At 44.0% G+C, this 12,194-nt stretch overlaps 1 protein-coding gene and 1 long non-coding RNA gene across 2 annotated transcripts in view; one reads left to right on the forward strand and one right to left on the reverse strand.

Moving 5' to 3' along the window:
- Nucleotides 1-5,799, forward strand: part of LOC122558656 (septin-7-like) — an 82,407-nt gene extending 76,608 nt beyond the window's left edge. The window contains exons 12-13 of the mRNA XM_043707455.1: nt 367-512; nt 4,337-5,799. Coding sequence (XP_043563390.1) covers nt 367-512; nt 4,337-4,376 — 186 coding nt within the window. The 3' untranslated portion in view covers nt 4,377-5,799. The remainder of the gene's footprint in view (nt 1-366; nt 513-4,336) is intronic.
- Nucleotides 5,800-8,609: 2,810 nt separating this feature from the next.
- LOC122558702 overlaps nt 8,610-12,194 on the reverse strand; it is a 19,322-nt gene continuing 15,737 nt past the window's right edge. The window contains exons 2-3 of the long non-coding RNA XR_006314235.1: nt 11,438-11,508; nt 8,610-11,242 (exon numbers count right to left, since the gene is read on the reverse strand). This is a non-coding gene — a long non-coding RNA (uncharacterized LOC122558702). The remainder of the gene's footprint in view (nt 11,243-11,437; nt 11,509-12,194) is intronic.

The following is a 12,194-nucleotide window of genomic DNA, read 5'->3' on the forward strand; positions in this document are numbered from 1 at the left end:
CACCTGCACTCGCCTCTTTGCCCCTCCCCCACCCTCAGGTCTCCATCCCTGCCTCTCCTCTCTCCACTCACTTCCTTGTGCTTGTCTCCTCGCGCATTCCATCTTGTCCCTTCCTCCCACTCATTTCTTCACTCCTGTCACTCCATTTCCTCCTCCTATCTTCCTATTCCCTACCCTCCTACCCAGCCCCAATATCATCCTCCTCCCCGCCAATGTGCACACCCTTTTTTATTTTCTCCCTCTGATTTCTCTGTGTACCCACTGTCTTTGTGTCTGCCCCCTCAATATGTGCTGAGTCTGTGCTTGGACTCTGGATTACTGTGTGCCTGTCTGTCTGTCATGCTGTTCTCTGACTCCTAACTGTAGCTGCAGCGTCGGCATGAGCAGATGAAGAAAAATTTGGAGGCACAATACAAGGAGCTTGAAGAAAAACGTAAGCAGTTTGAGGAGGAGAAAGCAGCCTGGGAGATGGAGCAGCGTGTATTGGAACAGCAGAGGCTCGATTCATCAAAGTGAGTGCAACTGAGCGTGTGCTAGGAATGGGAGATCATGTGCGAGGGACAGGGGAGAGTGTGGGAGAAAATACATAGGATGGGGAGAGCGTGTGCAACCTGGTCAAAGAAAAGTAGAGTGTGTGTGAGGCTCAGAGAGGGGGACATAGACAGAATTCGTGAGACAGCAAAAACATGAGCAAGCAAGCAGCTGTGGAGAACTTTTTCATTGACTATCTTTCACTCAGCTATCCAACCTTAACCTCCCTCACCCCCTTGCTCATCCTCCACACTGTTGTGGAGCAGTTACGTGGTCAATTGGCTTTTGACACGATTCCATACCAGAGGTTAGTAAGGAAAATTAAAGCTTAATATATTGGAGGTAATGTATTGACATGGTTGCGACTGTTTGGCAGACCAGAAGCAGAGAGTTGGAATAAACCAGTCCTTTTCAGAGTGGCTGGCAGTGATGAGTGGGGTGCTGTAGGGTTTGTTGCTGGGATCACAGCTGTTCACAATATACGTTATATATTTGGGCAAAGGAATTGAATGCCTTACCTACAAATTTGCAGATGACACTAAGTTGGGTGACTGTTTGTGCTGTGAGGAGGATGCTAAGAGGCTGCAAGCTGTCTTGGACAGACTGGCTGAGTGGGTAAATACTTAGCAAATACATTATAATAAAGCTCCGCTTTGGTCACAAAATGGCAAGACAGATTATTATCGGAATGGTGGTAGTTTAGGAAAAGCTGAGGTGCAGGAAGACGGGGGGGTGTCATGGTGGAACAGTTAATAAAGGTTGGTATGCAGGTGCAGCAGGCAGTGAGGAAAGCTAATGATGCGCTATCCTTCATAGCGAGAGGATTTGAGTATCAGAGTAAGGATGTCTTGCTACAGTTATCATACACAGGACTTTCGTGAGGCCACACTTGAGTAATGTGTGCAGTTTTGGTCTCCTAGACTGAGGAAGGATAGACTTGCTATTGAGGGAGTTCAGTGAAGGGTCACCAGACTGATTCCCAGGATGGCAGCACTGACGTGATGAAAGACTGGATCAGCTAGGTTTGTATTAGCAGGAATTTAGAAGAATGAGAGCAGATCTCATTGAAACAGGAAAAACATACAGGAACAAAATCCTGACGGGACTAGAACAGGGTAGATGTCAGAAGAATGTTCCCAATGTTGAGGAAGTCCAGAACAAGGGGTCACAGTCTAAGAATCAGGGGCAAGCCATTCAGGGCTAAGATAGGGAAGAATTTCTTCACTCAGTTATGAACTTGTGGAATTCTCTCCCACACGAAGCTGTTGGGGCCAGTTCATTCAATATATTCAAGATGGATGTGGCCCTAGTGTCTAACCGGATTCAGGGGTATGGGGAGAGGGCAGGAGTGGGATACTCGGGTTACATGATCAGCCATGAATAGTGGTGCAGGCTTGAAAGGCCAAATGGCCTACCCCTGCAGCTATTGTCTGTTTCAGTGGTTCAAGTTCACTAAGGTGTGTTAAAACAACAACTGGGTGTAATTATATTCAGGGTCTTAATTACTCGGATATTTATTGGGGTGACGATCATATAAAGGGTTTATAAGGGATAGATTTCTTGAAAATGTCAGTATGTAGATACTGCTACAAGGGACAGTGCACTACTGAACCGAATTCTGGGGAATGAAGCCAGAGGTGACATGGGGGCGTCGTTGAGTGATAGTGACCCATGCTGTATGTTTTAAATTGCTTCTGGAAAAAGAGAAAGGCAGTCTGCAAGAAAGGGATTTGCATTTGGATTAGGCAGATTTTGTTAAAATAAGGCAGGACCTGGCCAAAATAGACTGGGAACAGCTACCTGAGGATAAATGTACAGCAGAACAGTGGGAGGCGTTCAAAAAGGTACTGAGGTGGGGGAGGCAGTGAAGTACAGACCCAACATGTTCCCTGTAGGGTGAAATGTTGTAGCAATAAGCCCAGAGAACCCTGGATATATCGGAATATTCAGGACCGGATAAAAAAGAAAAGGGAGATGTGTAGCTGGTACAAAAGGAACAGGGGGAGCTCAAGAAAGTAATTAGGAGGAAGCATTAAAAAATACCGACGACATGATTAGGGAGAATCCCAAGATATTCCATCAATGTAGGAGAAAGTGAGGTCTGCAGATGCTGGAGATCAGAGCTGGAAATGTGTTGCTGGAAAAGCGCAGCAGGTCAGGCAGCATCCAGGGAACAGGAGAATCCACATTTCGGGCATAAGCCCTTCTTCAAGAAGGACTTATGCCCGAAACGTCGATTCTCCTGTTCCCTGGATGCTGCCTGACCTGCTGCGCTTTTCCAGCAACACATTTCCGATTCTATCAATGTAGGAAAGGGAAGAGAATAACCAAGGAAAGAGTATAACCATTTGGGTCTAAGGAGGAAATATGTGTGAAGTTGGAGGATATTGGGAGGGTGTTAAATAAGTGCATCACATTATGCTTCATTCAGGAGGAGGGTGATGTAGTTACAGAATTCCAGATGATGAACTGAGATTCTTGAGCAGAAGTGAGGAGGTCATGAAGGTTTTGCTAGGTTTACAATGATCAAATCCCTAGGTCCAGGTAAGTTAGAATACAGTACATAGAATAATACAGCACAGGAACAGACCCTTCAGCCCATCATGTGTGCTAACCATGATGCCATTCTAAATTAATCCCATCTGCCTAGACATGGTCCATATCCCTCGATTCCTGTTAGTTCATGAGTCTGTCAAAATACCTCTTAAACTTTGTTAATATATCTGCTTCTATCACCTCCCCTGGCAATGCGTTCCAGACATTACCATCCACTGTGTTCCGTTAAATTAAAAAATTGCCTTGCACATCTCCTTTTAACTTGCCCTTTTGTCTTAAACATGTGCTCTGTGGTATTTAAAATTTTCACCCTGGGAAAAAGTTTCTCACTTACCACCTTCTCTGTGCCACTCATAATTCTATACACTTCTTAAAGGTTGCCCTCAGTCTCCGATGCTCTAGTTAAAGCATTCCAAGTTTGTCCAACTTCTCTTTCTAGCTAATACATTCCAATGCAGGTAATATCCTGGTAAGCTGCTTCTGCACCGTGTCCAAAGCCTCCTCATCCTTCCTACAGTGCAGCAACCAGAACTGCATCCACTACTTCAAAGTAAAGTTTTGTACAGCTGCGACATGACTTACCAACTTTTATACCTAATGCCACAACTGACCCATGCTAGCCTTACGCCCTTATCCACTTGTGTTGCCACTTTCATGGAGCTGTGGATTTCGACCCCGAGATCTCTCTGTGTGTCTTTGCTGCTAAGGGATTGGCCATTTACCGTATGCTTTCCTCTTGCATTCCTCACTATCTGTGACTCCACTAATTCATCAGCAAATTTGCAAATCAGACCATTGAAAATTTCATTCAAATAATTTGCATTGCAATGGATATTGATAGGGGAAATAGAAAGTAGCGGTTCTCCCAAAGGATCAATGACAAGGGGGCATAAGTGAAAGGCGGAAGGTGTAGAGGGGTTTTGAGGAAGTTTTGCTTTCACTCGAAGGATAGTCAAGTTCTTGAATGTGCTGCCTGGAGATGGGAAACTTCAAAATCTTTAAAAAGTACTTGGATCACCATTTGAAATGTTGTAACATTGAAGGCTATGGGGCTAGTGCAGGGAAGTAAAGTAGATCGGAGTATGTTTTTGGCAGTACAGACTCGATGGACAGAAGGGCATTTCCTGGTCTGTGTTATTCTATGAATCCCCTCTACCCTTGTGTACCCCTCCTTCCCTAGCCCTCGCATGTGTCCTGCATACAGTGTCTGAGTGAATTAAACTGACAGCTTTCTCTTTAATCCCCTCAGAACAATGGAGAAAAACAAAAAGAAAGGCAAGATTTTCTGAGGTTGTCCAAATATTTCTGGCTGACATCATTATCCACCCTGCAGCTTCTGGGCGTCAATAAATGCCACTGATCACACATTTCCAGAACTGTCTTTGTCCTACCGGACTGCTGATGAAATGGTGAATATACACCAGATCAAGACCACACGCTTCTTCACTGAGCCTCTTGATGTAGTTAAACTCCATGCTGTTTGGTGTCTTGCAGGGTGAGGAGGATTGTTTGTGTCTGCCAACACTATAATCTTGCTCACACTAGCCTGCCTCTAATCAGAGTCAAGTTTTAGCTTCCAAATTCCTGTCTGCTTGGTGTGCTCTGACACCTCCTCACTTTCAGCAGGTAACTCCTAGCAAGGCCTGGGCAACTCCAGTTGCTGCTTTCCCCGAATCCTCGGACATTGCCAGGAGCTCATCTGGTTGGTGTGCGATGAAGGGGTTCGCCGTGTTTGGGGATGGAGATTGCTAGCATTTCTTCCCCGCTCATACGGATTGGGAATGGGACTTAACCGTCTACAGTTCAATCACTGAGCTGTTACTGAGAGAGAGGGTGGACCCCATACAGTCACCATACACGTTGACCAATCCACAGAGCAACTGTGATCAATTCCTATTTGTGGTCAGGTTTTAGTGAGTAAGCCCAAGATCTTGTACTTACACTCGAGCTCATGAGAACTACTCGTGATTCTCTCTATGTAAGCTCTTTGCCTCTTGTTTCCCAGTGACTCTGTGAGGGTTTTGATGCTGTGCATGATTGATGTTGTGTAACTGCTCCCAGGCCCTCCTGCTGTCCTCTTGTCAGGTTTTCTATAAGCTTAAACAGCATGGGAAAATGTGCTTTGTCACTGGCCTGGTGTTCCCAGTGCAATGGTGTGATTGTGCTGCAGCTACAGACCAGCTTGGAAATCCTAGCTCACCTATTACTGAAGGTTTGTGATGTTTTACTGTGCTTTTCATCAGTTTATTCAACATGGAGAGTCTGAAGCCATGACTTTTCACATCACAGCTTGGAGGACACTTCTTTCTTTTACCTTTCCTTCTCCCTTATTCCTTGCCCATTCCTTCCTTTCCCGTTCCCTCCCCATCTCTCCCTCATTGCGCTCTTACCATCCTGCCATTCCAATCTACTGCAGGATTCCTGCCCGTTCCCTTTCATGCACTGGCCAGAGCATGTTGCTGAGGGTGCTATTGCTCCTCTGGGAGACAGGCTGGAACTGACTGGGATTGATCAGTGTACGCCCCACCCCTGGGCTCCTACCCACCCCCAGTGTTTGGGGGTTTTGAAGGAGTGATTGAAATATTGACTCAGACTCTTCCCCCTTTTGAGGCATTTATTATAAGTTTTAAAATGTAAGCTTCACTTTGATATTTTGTAACCATCACTGCCATGTATGTAAAGCAATGATTAAAGTCTCCAGTATCAACTAGTCATATTTCCAGGTGAGTGACATGCCTCTGTTATTGTATTATACAGCACAGGACTGTACACATGCAGTCACACTTACATGCAAGGTCACACACTGTCGCTCTTGCACACGTGGTCATACAGTTTGCTTTCTCACGCATGCACACAGACATCTATTTGCACTTTCACAAGGTGGGTAGTAATGCAATGCTACTGCATAAGTAATGAAGGAACCCAGGTAAGCCCGACATACTTCTCCTTACTAACGTTTGGGAATGAGTGCCAAAATTAGGAGAGCTGTCTTGCAGATTAACATAGAAAATAGGAGCTGTTGTAGGCCTTTTGACTCCTTGAGCCTGCTTTGCCATTCAGCACGAACATAGTTGATCATTGAGCTCAATACCCTAACCCTGCCCACCCCTGTATCTCTTGATATTTTTATAGCCACATGAGCTATATTTACATTCTTGAAAACGCAATGTTTTGGTTTCAACCATTTCCTGTGGTAGACGGTCCCCACTTTCTGGGTGGAAAAAATTCTGCTCATCTCAGCCCTAAAAGGTTTGTCCCTTATCTTTAAACTATGACCCTTGGTTCTGGACGACTCACCACCAGAGCATCCTTCTTGCATCTAACCTCTATAGTCCTGTTTGAATTTTAAAGGTTTCAATGAGACCTCCTTCATTCTTTTAAACTCCGGTGAATATAATCCTAACCGACTCAAACCCCTCCTCATGCATCAATCCTGACGTTCCAGGAATCGAGTTTTAATCCTTCACTGCTCTCCCTCTGTAGAAAGAGTTCTCGAGTAAGGAGACTAAACTGCATGCAATATTTCAGGTGTGGCCTCACCAATGCCCTGTATAATAGCAGCAAGATATCTTTGTTCCTACTGGAATCTTCTCACTATGAAGGCCAGCTTGCAGTTTGTTGTCTTTACTGCCTGCTGCAACTGTCAGTAGCTGGTGCATGATAACCCCCAGGTCTCATTGAATATTCCCATCCCTCAATGTACAGCCATTCAAATAATAATTTGGGTTCCTATTTTTGCCACCAAAGTGGATAACCTCATATTTATCCACATTATGCTGCATCTGCCATGCATTTGCTCACTTACTCCAAATCACATTGAAACATCTCTGCATCCTCCCAGACAGCTCACCCTTCCACCCAGGTTTGTGTCATCTGCACATTTTGGAATATTACATTTAGTTTCTTCATTTAAATAATTTAACATATTAGGACCCCAGGTGTTCATAATATACCAATCCCTGCTATACACCACTAGTCACTACCTCCCATTCAGAAAAAGGCTTGTTTTTTCCACGTATTTGTTTTCTGTCTGCTAATCACTTTTCTATCAACATATTACTCCCCAGTCCCGTGCACATTAACATTTTATGTGGGACTTTGTCAAAAGTCTGCTGAAAATAAACCGCATTTGCAGGTTTCTCCTGATCAACTTTACCAACTATGTTCTCAAAAGCATTCTGGTACATTTATCAAGCATGATTTCCCTTTTGTAAAGCCATGCTGACTGTGTCTGATTCTACCACTGTTTTCAATGTGCTCTGCTATAAAATCCTTGATAAACTTGAGCATCTTCCCACTTTTGATGTCAGACTGACTGATCTATAATTCCCTTTTTATCTCTCCACCCCTTTTTCTATGCAATCTGTTGGAACTGTTCCACTGTCTAAAGAATCTTCAGGAGATGACTACCAAAGCATTCACTATTTCTACTGCCACTTCCCTAAGTATTCTGGGAATTTATCAGCTTTCAATTCCATCAATTTCTCCAGCATTCTTTCTCTACTAAATACAGAATTGTTTCAGCCTTTGACCTGTTGCAGTCAGTGGCTGTGCAGGAGAGTTGGACCAATCTGTATTTGGAGGAAGTCCCCATTGGTTCTTGGCTGAGTATTTTAATAACTTAGTGACTGTGTGCAGGGAGTGAGAAGTGATGATCAGGTGGGTTTTGTCAGCAAACATGAAAGTCGACATCTTCCAGATTATGTCATTGGGATGTAGTATGAAGTTGAGAAATAAGAACAGATCGATCTTTGGGGTAGGTTTGGAGCAGGAAGCGAAGCCATTAATCATCTGACTGCAGTGAGACAGATAATAAGAAAAGCAGCAGAAACCAATCGCCCCGTAGCTGAACAGGGGTTTGGAGCAGGATGGGGATAGTCACTGTCAAAGGCTGCAGACAGGTCAAGAGTGTCACACAGGATGGCATTTGTGGTTTTAGGAATGGTTCCTATATTGTGACAGGCAGAATCCAATCGGAAGGAGTCACACATGAAATTCCAGGAAAGATTGAGACCAATTTGGAAGTCAGAAGTACATTTAAGGACTTTGGAAGGAGTTAGAGGAGGGAATGGTAGTTTGTAGAAATCTGGTCAATGCTTGCATTTTTTGGGGGTGTTGACAAATGTAAAGGATAAAGGGACATAGCTGAAGAGGGAGAATGGGAAGTGAGGGGGAAAATTGTGTGGTCAACAGTTTGTGAAAGTGGTTAAGTGAGCAGGAGGTGGCACTCCTGAGCAGGCAGAAAGAGATGTTGGACAGCATCTTCCTCTTCCCTCATATCTTGGTTATTTGTAACAGGTCAATGTTTTAGATAAAGTGTTTTAAATCCCTCTGTTGCTGCAACTTCAGAATGTAGAGACAAACCAGTTTTCTGGTGAGTTTGCATTAGTAGGACATATTAGCATCTGTTTTACATAGTAGCCAAAATACAAATACAGCAATCCTCAGACCAGCACACACACAAGAAAAGATGAACTTTATAGATGATGTCAAAAATCACGCAACATCAGGTTATAGTCCAACAGGTTTATTTAAAACCACCAGCTTTCAGAACCCCTGTTCCTTCCTCAGGCAGCTAGTGAAAGAGAATACATCAGGCACAGAATTTGTAGTAAGAGATCAAAGGGTCATACAGTGAATGTATTGAACAAATCTGGATGGCTATTGAATTTGCAGAAACGTTCTATTTTGTTCAAAAAGCACACAATCTGGAGACAGTCAATGTGGCATTTTATAAATTCCTACTTTGGAAGTAAAGCCAGTCTGGCTCCGTGATCACGTACAAACAGGCTTGAAATGTGGCCTCTTATCTCAAATGCATTTTCTGACCTAATGTATCACCTTTTTTCTGATAAAGCCTGAAGTTATCATGGTGTCAATGACTTGAAAGATATTCTGGGATTTACATTTTAATCAATCGAAGTCTGCATCTCCATTCTAACTGATTAAAGACTTAATAGCCATCTCGGTCGAACCTGCTGTGCCTTTTGATAAAGTCATGTCTGATCTGACTATAACCTCCAATCCACATTCCTGCCAACCCCTTGCTTAACACCAATCTATACATCTCTGCCTTAAAAATATATAAAATCTTCACAAATATGCCAAATATTCTCTGCTGCTTTGGTCTCCTTATCAGGGGAAGATGTTCTGACTATGGAGGGACTGACTTCTGGGGTGGCAGAACTGATGTATGAAGTCAGGCTGGATCAGTTTGGTTTGTATTCACTGGAATTTAGAACATTGAGGGGGATCTCATAGAAATTTATAAATTCCTATTGACTGAGGAATCCAGACCCAAGGGTCATAGTCTAAAGGTCATAGTCTAGGCCATTTTGGGCTAGAGTGTGGTAAGCCTGTGGAATTCTCTGCCACAGAAAGTGGTTCCGGTTAAAACATAGATTTAGATCCTTCTTGAAAATATTCAAAGGGGAGAAAGCGGAACACGGCAACACCGATCTATACAGCACAAAAATGTCCCTTTTGCCATTGAGTCTGTACCACTAAAAACAAATGCAACCACCTACTGTAGTCCCACTTCCTCACATTAGGCTCATCAGCATAAATGTTATAAAACTTCGTGTTCATGTAAGTACTTTGTAAAGGTTGTGAGGTTTTCCACCTCAACCAGCCTCCCAGGCAGTTCATTCCAGACCCCCACTACCCTAAGTGTTAAAAATATTTTGTTCAAATCCCCTCTAAACCTCCTGCCTTTCACTTTAAAATGGTGCCCTTTGTTAACTAACCCTTCAACCAAGAGGAACAGCTGGGTTTTTTCCACCCTCTCCATGCCCCTCATAATCTTACACAATTCTATCAGGCCCCCTTCAACCTTCTCTGCTCCAAAGGCACTCTATCAGAGGTTATGTCTGAGGGTAACAATGACGTGAACACAGTATCTGGAAGTCAGTTCATCATAAAGGTTGTCTTCAGTGAATGGTGGGGCAGAGGTGTGATCAGCTGCCTGTGTCCCTTTTGCAAGCACTGTCAATGTTCTGAAGAGAGGGGAGTGAGCACTTTGTGGGATGAACAGAGTGGCGTGTGTGGATGGGTGAAGTGAGGGAGGGCACTTCCTCCAATCTCAGCCTCTGAATAATCCAGGTCCTGGTGAAGGATTAACTGGTCACTTCTGCTATTCTATTCCTTGTCCTCAAGTTGTGAGTCTAGCCAGAAAGCTCATCCTTCTCAGCTTTTGCTTCACAACAACTTTATTTCTGTAACAGCTATAACAGTTGGAGGCATCACCGTGGTATAACCAACTCTGAGTCATGTATAGCAGGTTTCAAGCCAATATCCAAAACACTGGGCCAAAGTATCAGGTTTCGCTGCAATTCGAACTGAGGCCTGGCTGGATTTGGTGCTCTCCTGGAGTTGCTACAGGTTGATGAGCAAAGAGTATGGTGTCAGAGGTTTGAGCTCAGATAGGTACCACACAGACCGATGATGCCCATGGCTCAGAGGCAGAGTTTGTAATGGCGGCTGAAGAGGTTGGCTTCCCAATTTATAATTGAACCAGTTCTAATCCATAGGAAACGTGCACTGAGCTGGTGCTGAGGTACGCTTACCTATGTATCCTGATATTTCATTTGATGTTGCAGAGGGACACTGTAGGGAAAGGGGAGTGGGGCAAGGATCAATTTTTGGGAGACACCAGTGATTATGGTGCAGGAAGACAGTTCTGAGTGGAACCAGGTGAGTACAACCCAGGCACCTAACTTGAACCTGGAGATAAAAACGGTCCTTGAATATCAGTTAGTCAGAGAGAAACTGCACCTTTAAACAAAAAGAGTTTGCAGAATCATTTGATTGGGCACTGACGCAGTGGTGGTGTTGAGTGACTGGGAGCTGTCTGGGGTACTTCAGGTATTAATCGAGCAACATGAAACAGTCAGCAAGAAATTGGATCTGGAGGCTGTGCCCTGGAAATTCACAAAAACATAACTCTTCTGATTTTGAAATTCAGTGAGATGGACAGCCGCTCATCGCAGAAAGTGTCTGAATATTTAGTGATTATTGTCAAGTGACATTATTGAAAAGCACAGCGGATCTCCCTCTGGCTTCTTTCACTGCATCCCCTCTGCGTTCTATTGCTCGATCCTGCACCCATTCACCTTCTGGATTAGCGCACATCAAGCAGTTAGCTACTGTTTAGAATCTGTGAAGCAGAAAGGGCACATGTTGGTGGTGGCTCACGTCAGATCTCAGCAGATTACAATATAGAAGAGGATTTCTCCAATGCCAACACAGTGCTATGAGTCTTGGACAAAAAGAGCCTTCCAGAAAACAGTGATCAATACTCTCACAACAGCAGCTTGGAAACAATAAAGCTGGGAACTCTTATGTCGCTCACCTTTCGGCTTCCAGGCAATGCTGTTTTGATGTAATGCTCACAGCACACAATACCCACCAGAACACTGGGAGCTGAAACAGAAATGGACAAAGCAATGGGGATTCAGTTATCACAGACTGTCGTTACCTTGAGAAGAGAAAGTTCAGATTGACGATGAAAGATTTCAAACAACCTTCAACTAACATGGAGCAACAATCAGTTGAAACAATCAATCAAGGATTCAAATTATCTTCTGGACTGGGTTCTGGTAAGACTGACATTGCAAAATGTGGCCAGTATAGGTCAGACTGAGCTTGAGTCCTCAGTTGTGATCTGACTGGAACATGAGAGAGTTCAGAGGTGATGTTTAGCCCTGATGTCTGTAGAAGCATTTGCTATGTTATTTCCTGAACATACTTGTTCACAGGTTCCAGAGCATGAGCTAGTCCTAGATTTCCAATCAAGAATTAGTTTGTTTGAATCTGATTTGCCCTCAGTACTTTGAAAAAGACTCAGGAAAGTCTGCACTATTTGGACTTCTCTGCCTGGAGAGAGAGAGTCAAAGTGAAGACTGCAAATGCTGGAAAGTCAGAGTAAAAGCATGGTTCTGGAAAAGCACAGCAAGTCAGACAACATCTCAAAGACTCATGGAGATGTACAGCATGGAAACAGACCCTTCGGTCCAACCCGTCCACGCCGACCAGATATCCCAACCCAATCTAATCCCACCTACCAACACCTGGCCCATATCCCTCCAAACCCTTCCTATTCATATACC

The sequence above is a fragment of the Chiloscyllium plagiosum genome, chromosome 17 (assembly GCF_004010195.1).
Source record: "Chiloscyllium plagiosum isolate BGI_BamShark_2017 chromosome 17, ASM401019v2, whole genome shotgun sequence".
Taxonomy (NCBI): Eukaryota; Metazoa; Chordata; class Chondrichthyes; order Orectolobiformes; family Hemiscylliidae; genus Chiloscyllium; species Chiloscyllium plagiosum.